The sequence below is a fragment of the Hippocampus bargibanti genome, linkage group LG08 (assembly GCF_051943395.1).
Source record: "Hippocampus bargibanti isolate YZ-2025 linkage group LG08, ASM5194339v1, whole genome shotgun sequence".
Classification (NCBI taxonomy): domain Eukaryota; kingdom Metazoa; phylum Chordata; class Actinopteri; order Syngnathiformes; family Syngnathidae; genus Hippocampus; species Hippocampus bargibanti.
The window spans coordinates 25,692,632-25,713,302 of record NC_142741.1 but is presented as its reverse complement, the minus strand read 5'-3'; the positions used below and the strand labels follow the sequence as shown (position 1 = coordinate 25,713,302).

Genomic DNA, 20,671 nt, shown 5'->3' with positions numbered 1-20,671 from the left:
AGAAATAAATGACTGGAGAAAAAGATCGAGGGGGGCGTGGTTTGTCCTCCCCTACTTTCTGTTTGTAAGTCAAGCTACGAGCCGCCATGATTAGTCTACTTCAACTGTGCGGACGTAACTTACTCACACGTCGTAACGTCCAAGCGGCGACTAAAACATTGTATTCCACAGAGATGAGCAAACGCGTGGCCGTGGTTTTGGCAGGTTGCGGGGTCTACGACGGCAGCGAGATCCACGAAGCTTCTGCCATTTTGGTGCATTTGAGCCGAGGAGGCGCGAGTGTATGAGAAGCAAAAGTAGCCTCAAGTTACGACGTTCGTTGGCTTTTCCCGAATGCTTGACGTCGTGTCTCGGTTGCAGGTGAACATGTTTGCTCCAAACGTGGAGCAGATGCACGTGGTGGATCACGTTAAGGGCGAGCCCACGCAGGAGAAAAGGAACGTTCTAGTGGAGAGCGCCAGGTTGGCTCGGGGCAACATCCAGGACCTTTCCAAACTCTGTGTCAAAGACCATGACGCCATCATATTCCCAGGTGACCTTACGCCGCTGTTTGATCACACCTGGCAACCCGAGGTGGTTAGCAATGTTACAAATAATGGCTGATGCCCTTATAAAGTGGTGGCTAAGCTTACGTTTTATGTAGCGTCCGCAAAATGAAATAAACATACTAATTTATTGGTATATAGCCTGGTTCAATCAAAGAACTATTTCTTCAGCTACATCATGAATTCTAAAAATGTAAGAATGACTTTTGTTGTACGTCTGTGTAAGCTCTCAGTCGTACAGGAGTGGTCCATCGATGAAAAGGTTTCTTCAGCCGTCATCTGTACAAATTTGAAGGTGACGGACGTTTCGCTTCTTATCCAAGAGGCTTCGTCAGCAAACTAAAGTCTTACTGGTAGTTTTGGCCCTATATATATATATATATATATATATATATATATATATATATATATATATATAGTCCTACTCTCCAGACCTCTGCTATGATAGGTCCCTGCTCTCAGTTTGGGAGGAGCAGAGAACTATTCCCTGAGGCTACACTGATTACTTCTTTTGTCCTGCCTGATGGGGTATACGACTGGCTTTGCTTTGGTATCACCTCATCAGCATAACTAAGCCTATGTGGTCTAAGCAGTCTGTTGTAATAACGATTCAAAATAAACCTAATAATAATAATAATAAAAATAGCCACTTTTACTCCCCTTGCAAACCATCTACAGTAAAGTCTCGTTATATCGAAATCGGATATATCGATAGTCCCGGTAATATCGATACTATTTCTATGCACGCACGGAGAAAATTACATGCACACAGGGTCGGATATATCGATAGTCCCGGTTATATCGATATTTTTTCGGACTCCCTTGAATATCGATATAACGAGACTTTACTGTATTTTATTTTGCTAATATTTTAACCTCAGGGTGGCAATGTTGTGCAAATTGCTAAATTACAATTGCTGAACATAGGTATATGCTACTTTATAATGAAATTAAAAAATCACCCCCTTTCAATTGCTGCTGTGGATTGCAAATTTCCCCATTTTCCGACTATTAAAGGCTTTCTGATCTGATAATTTTCTTGTCATATAATTACCTCCCCTTCAATCTATTCATTTTAAGTCTTTAAAAAATGTGCATTTTTTTCATCATATTATAAACAGTTTGAGGAAATTACAACTCTGGTTTTATTTGCACTTTTTGCACTAATACTGTCATATTTTTTCAGGTGGTTTCGGGGCTGCGAAGAACCTGTGCACGTGGGCAGTGAAGGGCAAGGACTGCTCGGTCAACAGTGAGGTCAAAGCGCTGCTGGAAGCGTTCCACAACGAGGGCAAACCCATCGGCCTCTGTTGCATCTCACCCGTATTGGCCGCTAAAGTGTTTCCTGGATGTGAAGTCACTGTCGGCTTGGAGGAAGACGACAAGTAAGTGAAAAGCGCTTCAACTGGACATCACGGAAAAAGGTCAACGTTGAGCTGAGCCTTTTTCGGGTTCCTCCTTGTTTGAAGATACCCCAACACGACGGACACGGCGGCCGCCATCAACCAGCTGGGCTGCAAACACGTCAGCGCGGATGTGAGTCAGAGCCACGTGGACCACAAGAACAAGCTGGTGACCACTTGCGCCTTCATGTGCGACGCTCCTCTCCACCAAGTGTTTGATGGAATCGGCTCTATGGTGCAGGGTGTGCTCAAGCTGGCCTGAATCGAATAAGGTTGATTCAAATTAGCAAAGAATAAACGCTCAATCAACCTGAAAATGCAGTAGAAAAAAAAACACATCCACATGCAATATGTAGCATACAGTTGGATTATTATTTTTTTGTTTGTCATGATGCAATTACATTTTCCACGTGGTGTTTTTGAACAGAGTGTGCAAATGAAGTAATAATAATACATTTTATTCATAAGCGCCTTTCAAAACTCTCAAGATCACTTTACAGTTACAGGATCTTTTTTTTCTGTGGGTGAGCAGCGGCAGCCACACACGCGCTAGCGTTCACTCAACTCAAGTAACTCAAATAGATAGAAAACTAGCTAGCTAATAGATAGACAACTAGCCATCAAGCTATATAACTAATAGATAGCCAGCCAGATAGCTCGCTATCCAGCCAGTTAGCTAATAGTAGTACAAATGGCAAGTTCAAAACACATTGAAATTGCAGTAATTCTGATAATCTTCCCCAAACCATTTGAAAAATAAAGCAAGATGATATTTCAGATGAAAGAAAGTAACAATCTAAAAGACTGAAACCATGTTTTTTTTTTTTTTTTTTTTTGTGCTGACCGTGTTGTTGACAATGTGGTGCAAGCAACGAATTCCCAGCATGCACTTGTTTGCCTTATGGTTGTCACGAAGAAGGAGGGCGGGGCCAAAGAGTCGGGGCGGGAAAGAAGCCAGGAAGGGGCGTCGCACCTGCGCCCGCAATGACATCACTAAAACGTCGGCCAATCGGGAGGAAGAACCGAAACATTCAATACGTCCGTTAGAAACCTTTTTTTAACCATTTTATATAATCAGAACTTTGCAAAGAAAATTGCTGCTTGTCTTATTTTCATTTGTCAGACAGAGAGAAGGTCTTCAGCACGTGTACGAAAAACAAATAGCGAGCCGCTAGCATGGCTTGCTAGCGTACCAGATAAATATTTGTTCATTAAAATATAATTATTTTATGATTGTGGGGATAAAAAAATCTGCCTTCTCAGGCCTCCAATTTGGTTTCAAGAAGCCACCACACTCAAGAAATGTACACAATGTACATTTTTATTTCCGCTTTATTCGATATTTTGCCCCCCTAAAAAAAGAGAGAGGAGACTCCTCTCGCGATAATCAGATTTATCGCGATTTTATTGGCGTCCTCAACATGTGAACGGTTACCAAGGCAACTCCAGACGCCTTTTCGACTCCCGGAAGTGCGTAGTACTGAGGAAATATGGCGTTGAGTGAAACGCATTTGTTTGTAGCTATACATCCAACGAGCTGTTTTAGCGTTTTATGCTTGTCTATTTTGATTGCTTTCGCCGACTTTACAAACAGCCAGGATGTGTTTAGTGCGCGCAACACGGTTACTGTACCAATCGCCGCCGCGAGGGACCTACGGTAAGCTTTGTGATACATTCAGTTATGCTAGCTGCTTTTAGTAACCGTGAATTTTGGTTGCCGTCATTCATTTCAATAGTTTATAAACATTCGCTGGGGTAAGCAAGTATTGACAATAAACGTTTGACGTTCCACAACATGATCTAAACTGTGAAATAACTTTAATATGTCGTTCTGAAAGCATTCTGCCGTCACGACACACAGTTGGAAAACTTCAATGTTTAAGGATTTATCGAACATCTTCGCAACATAGCAGCGAGAATGTTCCTAAATAACCCCGAAAAAAAGATTTGCAATATAATTGTTTATCTTCGAACGACTGTGCCTATGTTATGTGTTTCAAGCATACTTATTCGCCAAGCTCGACATTTGGCACTATTCTGAGCTATATTGTGCTGCCATATTATCTTTGGTGTTTTAAAAACTGCCCGATTACACAAATATATTTAAGTTAAATCTCACGATTTGGTCGGGAGACTCCCGATTTTGACCACAAATAATTTGATAAAGAAACTATTGACATAATACGGACAGTTCATTTGTAAGGTGAAACAAAAGCAAACATGTATAACTAACTAATTGAATGTATAAACAATGAAAGTTTTTTGTGGTGTGTTTTTTATTTACTTCTAATTTACACTTTTGTAACGCTCACATTATTTTAACACGCACCACATTGTCGCCAGTACGAAAATCTCTGGATCAACACAGGTAAATTTTGAAAAAATTCACAACAACCTTGCTTCATAAATTATATGTGTGTTCAAGTATTACCTTAAAGGACAACCGACACCACTTTTTTGTTTCCTAACTCACATCAGAAAAATGTTTAATAGCATCTAAAATACCCAAAACACGCGGTATATTTTTAGTCAAATGAAAAACACAAATAAAAATGACTTAAAGTGTCCAAAAACTACTACAAAATGAACCCGAAAATGGCCAGTTTCAGAAGGTCCCGCCCCCAGTTCGTGACGTCACGCCAAGACGTCTTGCATTGCTGGAGAATCAAAACAATGGCTTCAGATTGGGAGAAGATGCTTTCTTGTTCCTCATCCAGTTATGGATATGATTCAAATAGTTCTGAAGAGGAAAGCATGCATGTTTGCAATCGATGAAAGAATTTATTCCATGTCATTTTGAGGCATCTGGAGGGGAAATGTAGCACCCAAAAAAGGCAGAAGATGGCGAGAAGCTCTGTGGAAATGAGTTGATATGTCTGCTGGGAATGTGTGTCAACTATTATCAAATAGTAGTCTTGGTGCAACACACAAGGATTCACCATGGCGTTATTTATGTGTTTTCCTTCTAATTTCGCCATCAATACAAAGTTTTCAGACCAAACAAAGTACCCAAAATGCATTGTGTGTCGCTTTCTCGGTCAGGGGCGTTCCCTCCGTGACGTCACATCCAGGCATCGTCACCAACTCAAAAACAAGACTTCCTGAATTTTCAGCACAATTCTTAAAAGGTAAAATCTAGCGATATGCGGTGGAATCTTTGTAAAATATACTCAGTAGAAGTCATTGGAAGTAATTTTGCAAATTATGGACACAACTTGGCGTCGGTCGTCCTTTAATGTTCATGTTCCGTGAATGAAAAAATAAAAATAAAAAATCACACACTCACTTGTCATTTTTGCTGTATGCAAGATACCTTCTCTACGATGTGAACCCCCCAGAGGGTTTCAACCTGCGGCGAGACGTTTATATCCGCATGGCATCCCTGGTCAAATCACTAAGGAAAAATGGCGATGACTGGGTGCTCGTTCTTCCCCCCTGGGGTCGCTTGTATCACTGGCGGAGCCCCGATCTTCATCAGGTGCGCATTCCTTGGGGAGAGTTTTTCAGCCTCACGAGCCTACAGGCCAACGTTCCCGTGATCGAGTACGAGGAATTCATTGGCGGTGAGCTGTTTGACGCAAACTAACTGATCGTTTGTTGCTTTTTTTTCAATGTACAATGAGACCTCAACTTACGAACTTAATTGGTTCCCAGACAGAGTGTGTAAGGCGAAAAGTGTGCATCTCAAAAAAAAAAATCCCATAGGAAACCATTAAAATGGGAATAATCCGTTCCCGGGTTTCCATAAAATATACTTATCAACTAAATAAGCCTTAAAACTACACACAACATACTTTATTCTATGTATAATAAATGTGCTATTGTATTGTAATGAAAGAAATACACTGCATTGTATCATAAAGTCACTTTATTTACATTTGTGATGGTCATTGATGGAATGGCGATGGAGGTCGAAGGTCAAAGGGAATTGCTGTTTGGAAAGAGGCGCATTACATGACGACTGTAATTAAAGAAATAAACTGTGCTGTAAAAGTTTTATTGACCTTTTTGATGGTCGTTGATGGCTTATGGAAGGAGAGTCACCTTCCATAAGGACTGTTGGTAACTTAACCTCTGGTGCTGTTCGGTCGTGTGCTTCCGCCGAAGATCACTCCGCCAGCCATGGTGGGTGTGTATTATGAAAACAGTGCTTATTATAAGGTTTACTTTTCCTAAATTTGATGTTTGTAAGACAAAAAGTTTGTAAGTTGAGGTGTTTGTAAGTTGAGGTCTCACTGTATTTTTTTTTTTTTTTTTTTTTTTGTGATTTTTTTTTTTTGTTGGATCTTTCGCCTCTAGAAAATGGAGGTCCATTCATTGATCAGGTTGTGGTCCTGCAAAATTACGCAGAGGGGTGGACTGATGGGAAATGGGAGGAGAAGGTTGATGAGCGGCCATGCATCGAGAAATCGATGTATACCAAAGATAAACAGGGCTACTACAGGTAATAGGAAGACTCTCGCAAAGACAGTGGACTCTTCTCACAAGTCATTGTTAGTCACGCCCACTTGGACAGCCATATTTGTCCTCTTTACGCATCAATTCTTCTCTTTTATTTGTATTTATTTTGCTGTCTTCCAAGGGGCTGGTTTTGGGGCTTTGAAGAAACAAGAGCCCGAAATATCACTTGTCTGTCAGCGCAAGGTCATGCGTCCATCATGGTCCCGGTTCTTCAGAAGAACATTACCGTGACGTGAGTACACTTCTGCTTTGTCATGTTTATTTGTAGCCTGCTAGCTTTCACAACTTGATGGACAATTGCAGAGTGCAATGTGATTGCATAGAGTACAAATTAGCGTAATTTCCGGTGTATAAGGCACACCCCTCCCTCTCTCTCGCCCTCCATCTTTCTCTGGTTAGCTAGCTAGCTGACTGGCTATCTATTAGCTAGATAGCTGACTGGCTGTCTTTTGGCTATCAAATGGCTAGCTAGTTGGCTAGCTAGTGTTATTGGCTATTAGCTAGCTGGCTATATGTTGGCTATCTATTAGCTAGCTAGCTAGTTTTTTTTAATTAATTTGAGTTAATCGGGGTTGAGTGAACGCAGACGGGTATTCTTCTTTTTCCCTCCCTCATCTGCAGCTCAGTTATGCTCGATCGAGCGGAGACGCTTCTCCATGATCACTACGCTGGGAAGGATTATTGGAATGTAAGTCAGACATCTTTAACCTCACACGTAAAAAAAAAAAACCACCATCAAACCTGCTAGTTGTTGTTTTAAAACATCTTTATATGATTTAAAATACCGTATATATGAAGTTTATTTCTTCTGAAACAAAAGAGCCGCCGCAGTATGGTGTTTGCCAAGCACCTGCGCCTGATTGGAGATGAATTCAGGGCGAAGTACCTCAACTCGACAGATGATGGCGACAACACCGTTTACAACGAAGACTGGACTCGCATGAAGGTGAGTCAGCATCTATGTTTGACCATCTCATGTTCGTTAAAAAAAAAAAAAACAGAATTACACCGTATATAAATATATAAAGTCAATTTGCCACCAATGGCGGTTGTAGTCAGCTTGGAGTTGCTCTTCTATCTATTATTAGTGTATCTATTGGCTAGCTAGCTAGCTAGCTTACTATCTATTTCAGTTACTTCCGGGTTGAGTGAACGCTGGTGCGTGTGGCTGCCGCTGCTCACCCGCAGAAAAGATATCCTGTGACTGTCAAGTGTCCTTGAGAGTTTTGAAAGGCGCTTATAAATGAAATGTATTATTATTATTATTATTATTATTATTATTATTATTATTATTACTGTTTCTATTTGTTCTTTTTGTTATTTGTATTATTATTATTATTATTATTATTATTATTGTTGTTGTTATTATTTTTATTAATTGTATTATTTTATTATTATTATTATTATTGTCGTTGTTGTTGTTTTTATTATTATTATTATTATTATTATTATTATTATTATTATTATTATTATTGTATCTATTAGCGAGCTAGCTAGCTTACTATCTATTTCAGTTACTTCTGGGTTGAGTGGACGCTGGCATGTGTAGCTGCCGCTGCTCACATGCAGAAAAAAAATATCCTGTGACTGTAAAATGTCCTTGAGAGTTTTGAAAGGCGGTTATAAATGAAATGTATTATTATTATTATTTTTTTTTTCATTATTTGTATTATTTTTGCTCTTTTTGTTATTTGTATTATTATTATTATTATTATTATTATTATTATTATTGTTGTTGTTATTTTTAGTATTATTATTATTTTTTATTATTTTTGTTATTATTATTATTACTGTTGTTGTTATTATTTTTATTATTTTTATTAATTGTATTATTTTATTATTATTATTATTATTGTCGTTGTTGTTGTTGTTATTTTTATTATTATTATTATTAGGATTCTATCCAATTCATATCCAATCCAATTCTTCTTCTTCTTATTATTATTATTATGATTATTATGATGATTATTATTATGATGATGATGATGATGATTATTATTGTAAGCTATTAAAAACAAAACCAAAAAAACCTAGCATCCTCCTCCTCCTCCTCCTCAGGCCAAAGTGGGTTCAGCAAAAGGTGGTCCGTACCTTGGTGTCCACTTGCGGCGAAAGGATTTCATGTGGGGTCACCGAGAGGACGTCCCCAGCCTGGAAGCGGCCGTCCAAAAAATACGGAGCCTGATGAAGAAGCACAAACTGGATCACGTCTTTGTTGCAACTGATGCGGACGAGGAAGGTGATAACATTCATAAGATAAAATAATATCATAGATGTCATACATCAGCATTTATATGTCGCTTTCACAACAGCTGTAACAAAGCGCTTTACATAACAGTCAACACAAAGCAAAATAATAAACACGACAGGAGCATCAAAACATGGACAGTTGTGCAATTTTAACGACTTTTACCCATGATGTTTTAGAGTACAAGACATACACTTTATTTCATGAAGCAGTTCTAGAGGAAAGAGAAATATGTTCTATTAAAAAAAAAAACAATATTAACTCGTTCACTGCCAGACGCTGTGCAAAAACGTGTCCACTCCCGTGCCAGGGTTTTTGTCATTGTCACTCAAATTGTAGGACCCACAGAATATTGAGTTTGAGGACTACATCAACATTCAATGCAACATAAGAAACTTTACACTATCTTCTTTCATCAGAAAAAAAAGAGTTAATTCCTAAGTTTTATGGGTCTGGAGTTATCTGAGCTTGAAATGGGGGTGGCTGTACAAAATACAATCTAATACATACATAATTGGTTTACGTAGTGTTTTTACAACTGCCGAAACTGCAACAAAGCGCTGACGTGGACAAAAGGAAAATGCTTCCCCCTCGTGTAAGGGGGAAAAAAAAAACATGACCAGAGGTCTGACCAGTGCTTTATCGGCACCCCCGCGCAAAAAAAAACAATGGAGCTCAACGTCACACTTTTCAATTCCTTAATTAATTTGGGAATGGCAGCGAATGAGTTGAGAATAACTGGACTTGACAGTCTGTCAGAGATGTTGGAACGGACACTGTGGACAAAGACTCGAACCCAGAAAGATTGTCTTTACTGCCGGCAGGAGACGCAGCCATTCATGCCTGACGCCTGAATTCTGCAGCCCTCTGCCAAGCTTTTTAGTGAGAGTATATGCAAATTTAAGTGATACATTAGTAAAACATAGTCTTCTTGACTAGAATATCACGCCTTGGAACGTTCTGAGCGCGAAGAACTGTAAGCAATAAAACATTGTCTCTTCCATGAACTGATAAATGTGTAACCTGGCTAATGAGCTCTTCCTGTGAAGGAGTTTCAAGTCGTAAATTGCTTCGGTGATAAAGGAGTTTCCCAAGTCTTAAATTCTGTCCAAGGCCAGATCTCCGAGATGAAGATGACAGTTTAACTTGCTGTCGCTGTTGACCTCAGATTGACCCCAGGTTGCCCGTGCTTCAATTGTGTATTTGAGTCACACGTGTTGACTAAGCATATAACAGCATGGAAACTTTTAAATATGATAACTTGTTATGCTCTCTAATCTCTACCACTGTCTTAACTTTGAAAGTTGGATATGATGTTTTGAGAATTTAGCTCGGGCTAATGTGACTGAAATATAAACCCAATGAGGGGAATATCATCCAAAAATAAAAAAATGCATCTGTATCCGTCCAACAGAAGTGAAGGAGCTGAAGAAGCTGTTACCCGAGATGGTGCGATTTGAAGCGTCCGCAGAAGACCTGGAGCTTTTGAAAGATGGCGGCGTGGCAATCATTGATCAGTGGATTTGTGCCCATTCAAGGTAAAGCGCCGATCGATAAGACCGCAGGGTGCCGTACAATGTCGTTATGTCACTGCATGCAATGCGCTGTCAATCTTGCGTTCCTTCAAATGCTTTGTGTTCATCCGTCGGATGGAATGAGGTACAAATTCTCTTTGTTTGTTTCGTGCGCAAAGATGACTTTGATAAATGAGGTTAGCAGATAAGATCAGTAACAAAATGGCACGCTATTCCATACGTAACATTTTGTGGCAGTTTTGGGACACTTTACGTCATTTTTATTGGTGTTTTTCATTTGACTAAAAATATCAGCCTGCGTGTTTTGGCTATTTTCGATGCTCTCAAACGTTTTTCTGATGTCAGTTAGGAAACTAAAAAAATGGTGTCGGTTGTCCTTTAAGTCACAGGCGGAGGTGGTCTGATTGATTCAGACATAGCACTACTGAAGGCCTAAGGAGTGACATGCACGGCCCGCCACTCATATACATCTATATGTTTCCATCTCTTTTTGCTTTATCCTAGATTCTTCATCGGGACGTCGGTGTCGACTTTTTCCTTCCGTATCCACGAAGAACGTGAAATACTTGGTTTTCATCCAAAAACCACTTACAACCGTTTCTGCGGGGACACCGAGAAAGAGTGTGAGCAACCGACACACTGGAAAATCGTTTACTGATGTCTTCTTTGAGATCTCACGCCTGTACGCAAGTGCCAAAAGCAGTGTTGATCGTATTTCAAATGTAATGGTCATCTTTGGCCAAGGAGTTTTGCATCTCCTGAGCCACACTAGGAACGGACTTCAATGCCAAACTCGTATTATAGCCAGTTGTATTATTGACATCTTAAAATGACAACATTGACTTTACTCACTGTCGCATTTTACATGTTATTTATTTCTCATACAGTGAGACCTCGGTTTACGAACTTTTTGGTTTACGAACGTTAAATTTATGAAAACAAAACCTTGGCATACGCACTACTTTTCGGGATACACACGGAGCGCCGCCCCACCGCGGCTGGCGGAGTAATTTTCGGCGGAAGAACACCAAACCGCACGACCGAAGAGCGCCACTGCCGGCCTACCTTTCCACACCCTCTTTCTCTATGTGCACACGTCGTTCGTCTTCAAGGATTTATCACACACATTTTTGCTGTTATGGGACCGAAAAAGACCCCACCATAGGCTCGTGTTCAGCCGAAGAAGACACAAAACAAAATTACAGTCGAGAAGAAGGAGATCATTGACAAACACGAACGAGGTTGCGTTTGTCTGACTTAACGGCTCAGTACCAATATGCTAAGTCCACCATTGCTACCATCCTTCGCAACAAAGAAGCTATTAAAGGTGCGTGTGTTGCTAAAGGTGTTTCCGTGCTGTCAAAGCAACGGTCTTGGGCAATAGAAGAGGTTAAAAAGCTTCTGTTAATTTGGATTAACGAAAAGCAGCTGGCCGGCGACAGCCTGAATAAAGCAATTATATCCGAGAAAGCACGGCAAATTCACTCTGATATCGTCATGCGGCAACCTGGAAGTTGGCCGTTTATTGATGATTTTAAAGCTAGCAACGAGAACGTTAAGCGTCGTACAGCGATTTCTGACATGAAAGCTGCCGAAGCCTACAAGGGATCATTCCTCGAGATGGTGAAAGAAGAAGGCTACGTTCCTCAGCAAGTATTTAATGCCGATGAGACCGGCCTTTTTTGGAAAAAGATGCCTAACCGGACTTTCATAACACAGGAAGCGAAGTCTGAACCCCATTCCATCAAGCCATCAACGACCATCACAAAGGTAAATAAAATGACTTTATTATACAGTACAGTTTATTTCTTTCATTCCAGTCCTTATGGAATGTGACTCCTTCCAAACAGCAATTCCCACCGACCTGCCACCCCATTCCATCAAGCCATAAATGAGCATCACAAAGGTAAATAAAACAACTTTATTATGTAGTGCAATGTATTTCTTTCATTACAATACAATAGCACATGTATTATACATAGAATAAGGTATATTGTTTGCAGTTTTAAGGCTTATTTAGTTGAAAATTATATTTTATGCAGACCTGGGAAAGGATTATTCTGATTTTAATGGTTTCCTATGGGAAATTAATTTTTGGGATACACACTTTTCGCCTTACACACTCTGTCTGGGACACAATTAAGTACGTAAGCCAAAATCACACTGTACCATTTGATTTGATGACTTTTTTGAAAATTGCATTATTGTTTTTAAGCATGAGGAAATGGACGTTCAGAATTTTTTTTGTGGTGAGGGAAAACTTTTAATTGTGCCTCGCTCTTGTGCAATCACCCGTCACGTGTTTTCCAATACAGTGTATAACCAAAGCACCAAATGTCAGAAAAAGGATGTGTTACATGAAATGGACAATACTGTGAGTAGAGTGAGTGCGCTACAGGTGAAAAAAAGATTGAAAGAAAGTGTGTCAAAGTCATTTTTTGTTGTTGTTACGGTTTCCTCTCGAGGGCCGTGGTGAATTTGGGAAGCCATTAGGCAGTTTCATCTCCTCCACATATTATATATAGAGTGAACAACAAATTGATGAATAAATAGTTTACACATCTGAAGTCAAGATTTTTGACTGTTATTGTGGTTTACAAACAACAATTTGATATTTTCGTTCATTCTTTAGCAGGCCTTACAGAACTTGACATGCTTGATTTGTTTTCGCGGACCGAATAAAATGATGTGGTGGGCCAGATCTGGCCCATGGGCCTTGACTTTGACACCTTTGATTTACAGTGTGGATTTGTCTTTTTCGTGATTTTTTTTCCTACATCAAAAATGTGGGGAGGGCTAAACATTAAAGAGACAGGGAGACAGACAGAGAGAGAGAAAAAACACACACACGAAAGGGAGATGACAGAGCTTGAAACAAAAACAAAAGTTAAAGCTATCCACCCAGGTAAACAGATCACAATTGATGAAGAACTAGATACAATTTTCACAGGGAAAGCACCTACAAGGGATCATTCCTCAAGATGATGAAAGAAGGCTACGTTCCTCATCAAGTGTTTAATGCTAATGAAACCGGCCACTCCATTCCATCAAGCCATCACAAAGGTCAATAAAACGACTTTATTATACTGTACAGTTTATTTCTTTAATTATAATACCATAGCACATTTATTATACATAAAATAAGATATATTCTTTGTAGTTTTAAGGCTTAGAAAATTAGAAAATTATGTTTTATGGGGACCTGGGAACGGATTATTCTCATTTTAATAGTTTCCTATGGGAAATTAATTTTTGGGATACACCCTTTTCGCCTTACACACTCACAATGTGTGGAATATGAGGTGCAGGGTTCGATTCCGACTTTGACCTTCCTGTGTGGAGTTTGCATGTTCTTGTATGAGTCATCCCTCTTTGGTTGGTTGGCAAAAATGATACATGGTGGGTGTGTCGGAAATCTGGATAGAAGAATCACGCACTTTTTCCAGTCAGCAAGCAAATAAAAAATCAGACCGTGAATAACTTGCTTTGCACCAGCCATTAATCATTGCCACACGTAATAGAAGTTATTCACAAGCACTTTGTTTTGAAACTCTCCCTTTAGTTTCTCTTAATTAAATGCACTAAACAATGACATGGAATGCTTGTGTCATGTGTCATGTTTCCTCTTAGGAATGAAACTAATCCATGTACTTTTTTTCTGTCTTTCGAGTCGACTGTGTATCGACTAAGAAATGCAGATGATATGTTTTTGTTACAACCACACGTTGAATTGGGACAATTTAGCACTGTATTTTTTTCTTATGGCGTAGTCTGGATCTTAATCCAATTGAAAATCAGCATTACAAGGTGAAGAAATGGTCCATGACAAGGCTCCAAAACGATTTGTTACAGCAGTGATGAAGATTTATTACTAATTAAAGGACAACCAACACCTCCAAACAAGTTGCATCCATAATTTGTAAAATCACTTCAAATGACTTCTACTGAGCGTATTTCACAAAGATTCCATATACAGCATATAGCCATATTTTACGTTTTAAGACTGAATATTCAGGAAGTCTTATTTTTGAGTTGGTGACGATTCCTGACGTGACGGAAGGAACGCCCCTGACCAAGAAAGCGACACACAATGCATTTTGCGGTCCTTTGTTTGGTCTGAAAACTTCGTGTTGATGGCGAAATTAGAAGGAAAACACATAAATAACGCGATGGTGAATCGTTATTATTTGATATTCGCTGACACAAATTTCCAGCAGACAAATCAGCCCATTTCCAACAGAGCTTGGTCGCCATCTTGTGCATTTTCTGGGACGCTACATTGCTGTCATTGACGGCTCGAATTGATACGGAAGGACTCCTTTCATCGATGTCAAACATGTATGCTTTCCTCTTCAGAACTATTTGAATCATATTCATAACTGGATGAGTAACAAGAAAGCATCTTATCCCAATCTGAAGCCATTGCTTTGAATCTCCAACAAGGCAAAAATGTCCTGGTGTGATGTCACGAACAAGGGGGCGGGACCTTCTGAAACTAGCCACTTCCGGGTTCAATTTGAAGTAGTTTTTGGACACACTAAGTCATTTTTATTGGTGTTTTGCATTTGACTAAAAATATCAGCCTGCGTGTTTTGGGTATTTTAGATGCTATCAAACGTTTTTCTGATGTCAGTTGTCCTTTCAGCCTATGTGTCCTCTGAGACTGTCGGATGTTAGAAAAGTAAGAGTAGTGCTACAAAGTCCTGCATGCTGGTGTGTAGACGTTTTTGTCCCCCTTCCATGATTTGGGTGGGATTTCTGCACCGATCGTTACACGTTTGCACGACGTTGTGTAAATTTGAATAATAATTGAACAAAAGAGTAAGTAGATACAAAAAAAATGATTTAAGTGTGATGCAACGAGTAATTATTTTCCTGGAAATGATTCGTGCTCGTGATTGGTCCACGCCGATGTTGGAAAGGTGAGGTTTTTTTTTTCGCGACATTCTTCCACTTCACTTTTCGCTGTCACCTTGTCCATGGGAGGTGATCAAGCGGTATCTCAACCTCTATTTTGTGATTTTGAGGAGCGGAACGACGTCGTGCTTTGACTAAAAAACAAAAGTCGTGTGCGGTGGTGGTGGGTGCGTGTTTTTTTCTCTCACGGAACCAGAAGAAATAAAAAGCTCATTGGCAGAACGAACAGGTGAGTGTCTCATCATGACAAACGGTGATTCGGCACATTAACATTTTCTCTCAAATAAAATATCATTTTCAACGTCTAAAAAAATATTGCCCAAGTCATGTTTTGAAGGCAAAACAAAAAACACGAAGGTTGTGGGGTTTTTTTGCGTTAAAAGTTTCAATATGCGGGCAACCTCTGCTAAAACCGGCTACATTCGAAATAGACAATTCAATCCTTCTGCACCTGAAATGAAATTATTAATAAGTATCAACTAATGACTATTTCACTTTTGTGTGTTTTCTGAAAATTAAATAGTCTGTGGCGTCACCGGCAAACTCTTTAAGTCCACTATTTTTAGAAACGTGACGACATTTTAAGTGTAAGAAACCTGACAACCCCCATTTTAAATTGAATTATTATTTCTACCTTTTGTGTATTATTGCTGCTATCGTGACAAATAATATCATTATTTAGTAACGTTATCATACTTAACACGGCTGAACCCAAAAGGGTCGTTTAGATTTGAGCTTCCCAAACCTGCTTGTCATCAGTCGTCTTAAAATGCCATGTTTTTAATTCTTTGGTTTCAAACTAAGCATGATACTTGAATTTTAATTTTATTTCTTTGTGTTTTCGGCTGTACTCGTTATTAATTTATATATCTATTTTTTTAACGTGCTACGTGTTTACAGCCGTGTTGAGTTGATTTTAACGGTTCCCAGTGTTGCTACCTTTCGTTAGCACAGAAAGGTGGCCATCGATGAATTATTGGTGGTTAAAAAGGTTTATTTACACACCAAATAACTGAGTTTATATTACAATAAGTGGTTAGGAATCACCAGTTTAGGCGCACGGTTATACAAACTGATAGTAAAGGAAATAAGAATAGTGGAAAGTGGAACGCCGTGATTTTGAAAAAAACTTTATATTTTTTATGTAGTTCAACAATTCATTCAATTCGGTGTTTATCATAAGGACAGTAGGCAAAAACGCTTGCACATTTTTACTCTGCTCTCCATATGACTGGCAATTTTGTATAAAATAGAGAGATAAATGCTAAATATTAGGCATCAATAATAATAATTTCATTTTAAGCATCTTTCAAAGCTCTCAAGGACACTTTACAGTCACAGGTAAGCATAGGTACTATAATAAATAAAATACAATAAATAAAATACAATTATAAATAGAAACAAGAGAGAGCTACACGGAAAATGCCATTCTAAATAGGTGGCTTTTGAGATGGGATTTGAAGGTGGGAAGAGAAGAAAAGGATCTGAGGGAATAGAAATTTGAAAAAGGTCACATAGTTAAGGGGGGAAAGATTATGGTTCGCAATAGAAAGTATTCTTGAGCCAGAGATACACTCAACCATGGAACAAATCAAAAACACACACCATTATTAAATTTCAGGAAAATGTCTTCTTTTACTTCTTTTTCCTGGACTGTAATTTATTCGTCTTGACTCAGAGATCTGTTAAAGTACACACGACAAATGAATGAATTCTCTTAACTGGTTTTCAAATCTGAAGTCAAGGATAATGACTGTTATTGTGGTTTACATACGATAATTTGTAATTTTAGTTTGGACTTTAGCAAGCATCATGACACTTGACACGTTCGATTTGATTCCGTGGGCCGAATATAAGGATGTGGCGAGCCTGATTTGGCCCCTCTGCCTCGTCTTTGACACCTGTGTTTTAAACCATATGATTTGTTTAACAAACACCAGCATTAGGTTGACATCCATGACATTTTAATGCATTTTGTCTCTACTTTAGCCTTCTCCAAAGATGGGCTTCTTCCAGCAAGTCAAGCTTCTTCTTTGGAAAAATGGGCTGAATGTCATCAGAAATCCGGTAAGTTGTGATACAATAACACCTGTTTGAGGGAAGTTAGTGGCAGCAATTGATCGCAAGCTTCTGAACTGAATCGGTGCATTTCAGGTCTGGTCACTGACTCTGATCATCTGGCCTTTAATCATCTTTATCATTGTTGCTGTGACCCGCGGCTATTACCCACCGGTACTTCAAGAATCATGTAAGTAAAAAAAGGAAAAAGATACATGTAAAGTTTCTACCATTGACTTTTTTTAGAACACGCAATTACTCAGAGGCACTGTGAAAAGAAAATATGCAAAGTACAGTAAAGTCTCGTTATATCGATATTCAAGGGAGTCCGAAAAAATATCGATATAACCGGGACTATCGATATATCCAACCCTATTTGCATGTAATTTTCTCCGTGCGTACATAGAAATAGTATCGATATAACCGGGACTATCGATATATCCAATATCGATATAACGAGACTTTACTGTAATTAAAAAAAAGAACACAGAACAAGGAGGTCATAAAATGCAAATCTGGTTATGACTTGCTTGTAATCACAATGAGGAACGGTTACACCTTTTCTGTCTCTGAATGATATACTAAATAAATACAAACTGATAGCATACACGCACTATCACACATGACTTTAAAGGACAACCGACACCATTTTTTTGTTTCCTAACTGACATCAGAAAAGCGTTTTGTAGCATCTAAAATACCCAAAATAGTAGAAGTCATTTCAAGTGATTTTACAAATTATGGACACAACTTGCCCGGAGGCGTCGGTTGTCCTTTAAATATAGTCTTCTTGTCAACTTTATTTTATTTTTTTCTTGAACCAAAATATATTCAATCCACTTACCAAGACTGCAATTCAAATGTCACTTATTTTACTTTTCTAAATAATGAAACACAACATTCTATTTTTCTTTATCAACACAAGCATGAATGAGATTTTTTGTTGTTGTTGTTATTTTGATGATGCTAACAGTTTTCAACAATTTTAACAATAAGCGTAAATAAAAGGAACACTTTCCAACACAAGAAGTCCTTGACAACCAACCTTTGAACTACGTTTGCACGCCTCTTTTCATCAAGTCGATTGGCTAAAAGTCAACAAAGGTGGAAGGCGTTCGGGGAGAGTTTTTCTGGGTGTTTGTCACACACTTCATCCTCTACTTATGACATAATTAGGCTGAATAGTGCAGGTCATGACATGTGACTCGTTTATAGAACAAAAAATTAAGGATTCAGTTAAATGAACTTCTCTAATTTAGCGTCAGATAACAACTTCCTTGTTATGGTGGCCATCTTGCAGGTTGAACATTTCTCATGAGAGAAGAGAAGAAATCCCCCATATGGAATAATCACTCTTACTGACAGCATTTTTTTGTGTGTGTTTTGTTAAGTCTGCAAGAATACGGGAATTCTTATGTAATGTTATATTTAATCAATGGCTCTATTCATTCTCAGATAAGTGACTTTCTTTCTAAATACGTTCGCGTTGACCAATCGGTAGGGTCGTTCTAAAATGAGGAAGTTAAGGATCAACTATACAGTCAGTATGTGGGCTTTTGAGTTAGTTGGTCATTATGCGTTTACGGTGATTTACGAACCCCTTGGCTTACGAACTTTTCCGTTTACGAACATTACATTTATGAAAATCTTACCTTGGCATACACACTATTTTTCGTACACGGAGCTGCCTCAATGAGTGATGTGCGAACGAGCCCGTTCTTCTAACAACAAAATGGCAGCCGACTGTTTTTGTCCTCTATTCCCCGCCGCCAGTCGTCGGTTAAAGCCACGTAATTGGTCAAGAACGCAGCAGTGAGGGGGAGTGGTTTAAACATTAAAGAGACAGGGAGACAACAGAGAGCGAGTGACAAAATGGATAGAAAACAGTGACATTTGGACTCGTTTCAACTTTGATACTTCAAAGGCTGAGTGTAGACCGCAAGGTTAAAATATCCCATCAATCAGGCTCCACAAGCCATCTGTACACTTGATGCAAAAAGCAATCAACCCAGCTAAACAGAACACAATTGATGAGCAACTAGATAAGTGTTTAATGCTGATGAAACCGGCCACTCCATTCTATCAAGCCATCAACGACCATCACAAAGGTAAATAAAACCACTTTATTATATAGTACCAGTTTATTTCTTTAATTATCATAACATAGCACATTTATTATCCATAAAATAAGGTATATTTTGTTTAGTTTTAAGGCTTATTTCGTAGTAAATAATGTTTTATGGGGACCTGGGAACGGATTATTCTCATTTTAATGGTTTCCTATGGGAAATTATTTTTTGGGATACACACTTTTCACCTTACACACTCTGTCTGGGACCAATTAAGTTCGTAAGCCAAGCTATCACTGTATTTCATCAGGAGATTTTTACCCACAAACCTTTGGTAAATCACAATGCACACACAGTACTGTTATTTCCCAAGACATTCTGTCGAACTTGTTTTCATTACGTGATAAAGTGAAACCACAAGAGTTGCAATGACTGCGTGTCTAGTTGTATGTCAATAATTGTTACAGGATGTTTGTCATCCCTAATTGAGATTTACAGTGAAGCTTATATCAGAGAGAATTAGCATTAGCAGTCCTCGGCCAAACCACATAGTTTCGTCGACTATTATTAGTCAGACAAGCTATCTTAGTGCTAACATTGATTGTGTTAAGAGACACGACGGATAGGCGCAGAGGGAATTTGCCGTCCCAAAGCTAATTGTAATTTGTGCTCATTTTGTCAGCATACTATATATTTTTAACTCATTCACTCCCAGGCAATGTGCAAAAATGTCTCCGCTCCAGTGCCAGGGTTTTTGTCATTTTCACTCAAATAAATTGCAGGAGCCACAGAATATTGAGTTTTAGGACTACATAAACATACAATGTAACGTAAGAAACCTTCGACTCTGTTTAAAAAAAAAATAAAAATAATTAATTCCTAAGTTATATGGGTCTGGAGTTATCTAAGCTTGAAATGAGGATAGCTGTACAAAAGGCAAAAGCTGCCTCCTCGTGCAAAAGTAAAAAAAACATTGCCAGAGGTCTGTTCAGCGCTTTATCGGCACCCCCGCAAGAAAATACAAAACCCGAATAAATTCGGGAATGGGGCTCTATGTCATGCAGACGCTCCCCTACTTATGAACATTCAAGCTATGAAGAACGGTACATACAAAGATTTTTTGTTGTAACATATGAAGTATTCTGTCCAGTGGTGCATGTACATATTTTTATAGAGCATATATTTTATTAAATGTTTACTTTTCAGTACAAACCAATACAGGTTACTTATAGAAGGTTTTAAAATACTTATATAAGGCGTAAACATACATTCCATGCAAAATATAGCACTGAATCAACTTACGAACGAATTCACCTGACGAATGACCATTCGGAACGTATTTCGTTTGTAAGTTGGGGAGCGTCTGTATTTTCAATTCCCGATTAAATTCGACTAAATTAATTTATCCACATAACTCTAACACTAAAAAAAAAAA

The 20,671-nt window shown here is 38.7% G+C and overlaps 3 protein-coding genes across 7 annotated transcripts in view; all 3 read left to right on the top strand.

The window, feature by feature from the left end:
* Nucleotides 1–45: 45 nt before the first annotated feature.
* LOC148894957 (glutamine amidotransferase-like class 1 domain-containing protein 3, mitochondrial) lies at nucleotides 46–2,372 on the top strand. The gene is made up of 4 exons (XM_089002071.1): nucleotides 46–281; nucleotides 361–532; nucleotides 1,732–1,930; nucleotides 2,015–2,372. Exons 1-4 carry the CDS (start codon nucleotides 87–89, stop codon nucleotides 2,208–2,210), a joined length of 762 nt encoding a protein of 253 aa, XP_088858197.1. The 5' UTR covers nucleotides 46–86; the 3' UTR covers nucleotides 2,211–2,372.
* Nucleotides 2,373–2,560: 188 nt separating this feature from the next.
* Nucleotides 2,561–12,759, top strand: pofut2 (protein O-fucosyltransferase 2). Of its 2 annotated transcripts, XM_089002068.1 has the most exons (10): nucleotides 3,522–3,605; nucleotides 4,991–5,076; nucleotides 5,258–5,511; nucleotides 6,248–6,392; nucleotides 6,531–6,641; nucleotides 7,031–7,097; nucleotides 7,230–7,355; nucleotides 8,468–8,648; nucleotides 10,072–10,195; nucleotides 10,697–12,759. In XM_089002068.1, the coding sequence occupies exons 3-10, from the start codon at nucleotides 5,322–5,324 to the stop codon at nucleotides 10,848–10,850; spliced, it is 1,098 nt and encodes a 365-aa protein (XP_088858194.1). In that variant the 5' UTR covers nucleotides 3,522–3,605; nucleotides 4,991–5,076; nucleotides 5,258–5,321; the 3' UTR covers nucleotides 10,851–12,759. The 2 variants fall into 2 exon arrangements, with proteins under 2 accessions (XP_088858193.1, XP_088858194.1); XM_089002067.1 differs by lacking the exon at nucleotides 4,991–5,076 and having other exon boundaries at nucleotides 2,561–3,605.
* A 2,414-nt stretch (nucleotides 12,760–15,173) lies between these two features.
* Nucleotides 15,174–20,671, top strand: part of abca12 (ATP binding cassette subfamily A member 12) — a 74,679-nt gene continuing 69,181 nt past the window's right edge. For 3 of the 4 annotated variants that reach the window (XM_089003426.1, XM_089003425.1, XM_089003424.1), the window contains exons 1-3: nucleotides 15,181–15,338; nucleotides 17,099–17,176; nucleotides 17,264–17,357. In XM_089003426.1, coding sequence (XP_088859552.1) covers nucleotides 17,111–17,176; nucleotides 17,264–17,357 — 160 coding nt within the window. In that variant the 5' untranslated portion in view covers nucleotides 15,181–15,338; nucleotides 17,099–17,110. Of the gene's footprint in view, nucleotides 15,339–17,098; nucleotides 17,177–17,263; nucleotides 17,358–20,671 lie in introns of all 4 variants that reach the window. The other variant, XM_089003427.1, reaches the window with a different exon arrangement.

Excerpts from the sequence above, each read along its gene's own strand:
- LOC148894957 (XM_089002071.1), top strand. The coding sequence starts at position 87 with ATGATTAGTCTACTTCAACTGTGCGGACGTAACTTACTCACACGTCGT. Across the intron at positions 533-1,731 it reads TGACGCCATCATATTCCCAG|GTGGTTTCGGGGCTGCGAAG; the intron begins GTGACCTTACGC and ends ATATTTTTTCAG. Across the intron at positions 1,931-2,014 it reads GGCTTGGAGGAAGACGACAA|ATACCCCAACACGACGGACA; the intron begins GTAAGTGAAAAG and ends CCTTGTTTGAAG.
- pofut2 (XM_089002067.1), top strand. The coding sequence starts at position 3,439 with ATGGCGTTGAGTGAAACGCATTTGTTTGTAGCTATACATCCAACGAGC. Across the intron at positions 6,393-6,530 it reads GATAAACAGGGCTACTACAG|GGGCTGGTTTTGGGGCTTTG; the intron begins GTAATAGGAAGA and ends CTGTCTTCCAAG. Across the intron at positions 10,196-10,696 it reads TGGATTTGTGCCCATTCAAG|ATTCTTCATCGGGACGTCGG; the intron begins GTAAAGCGCCGA and ends GCTTTATCCTAG.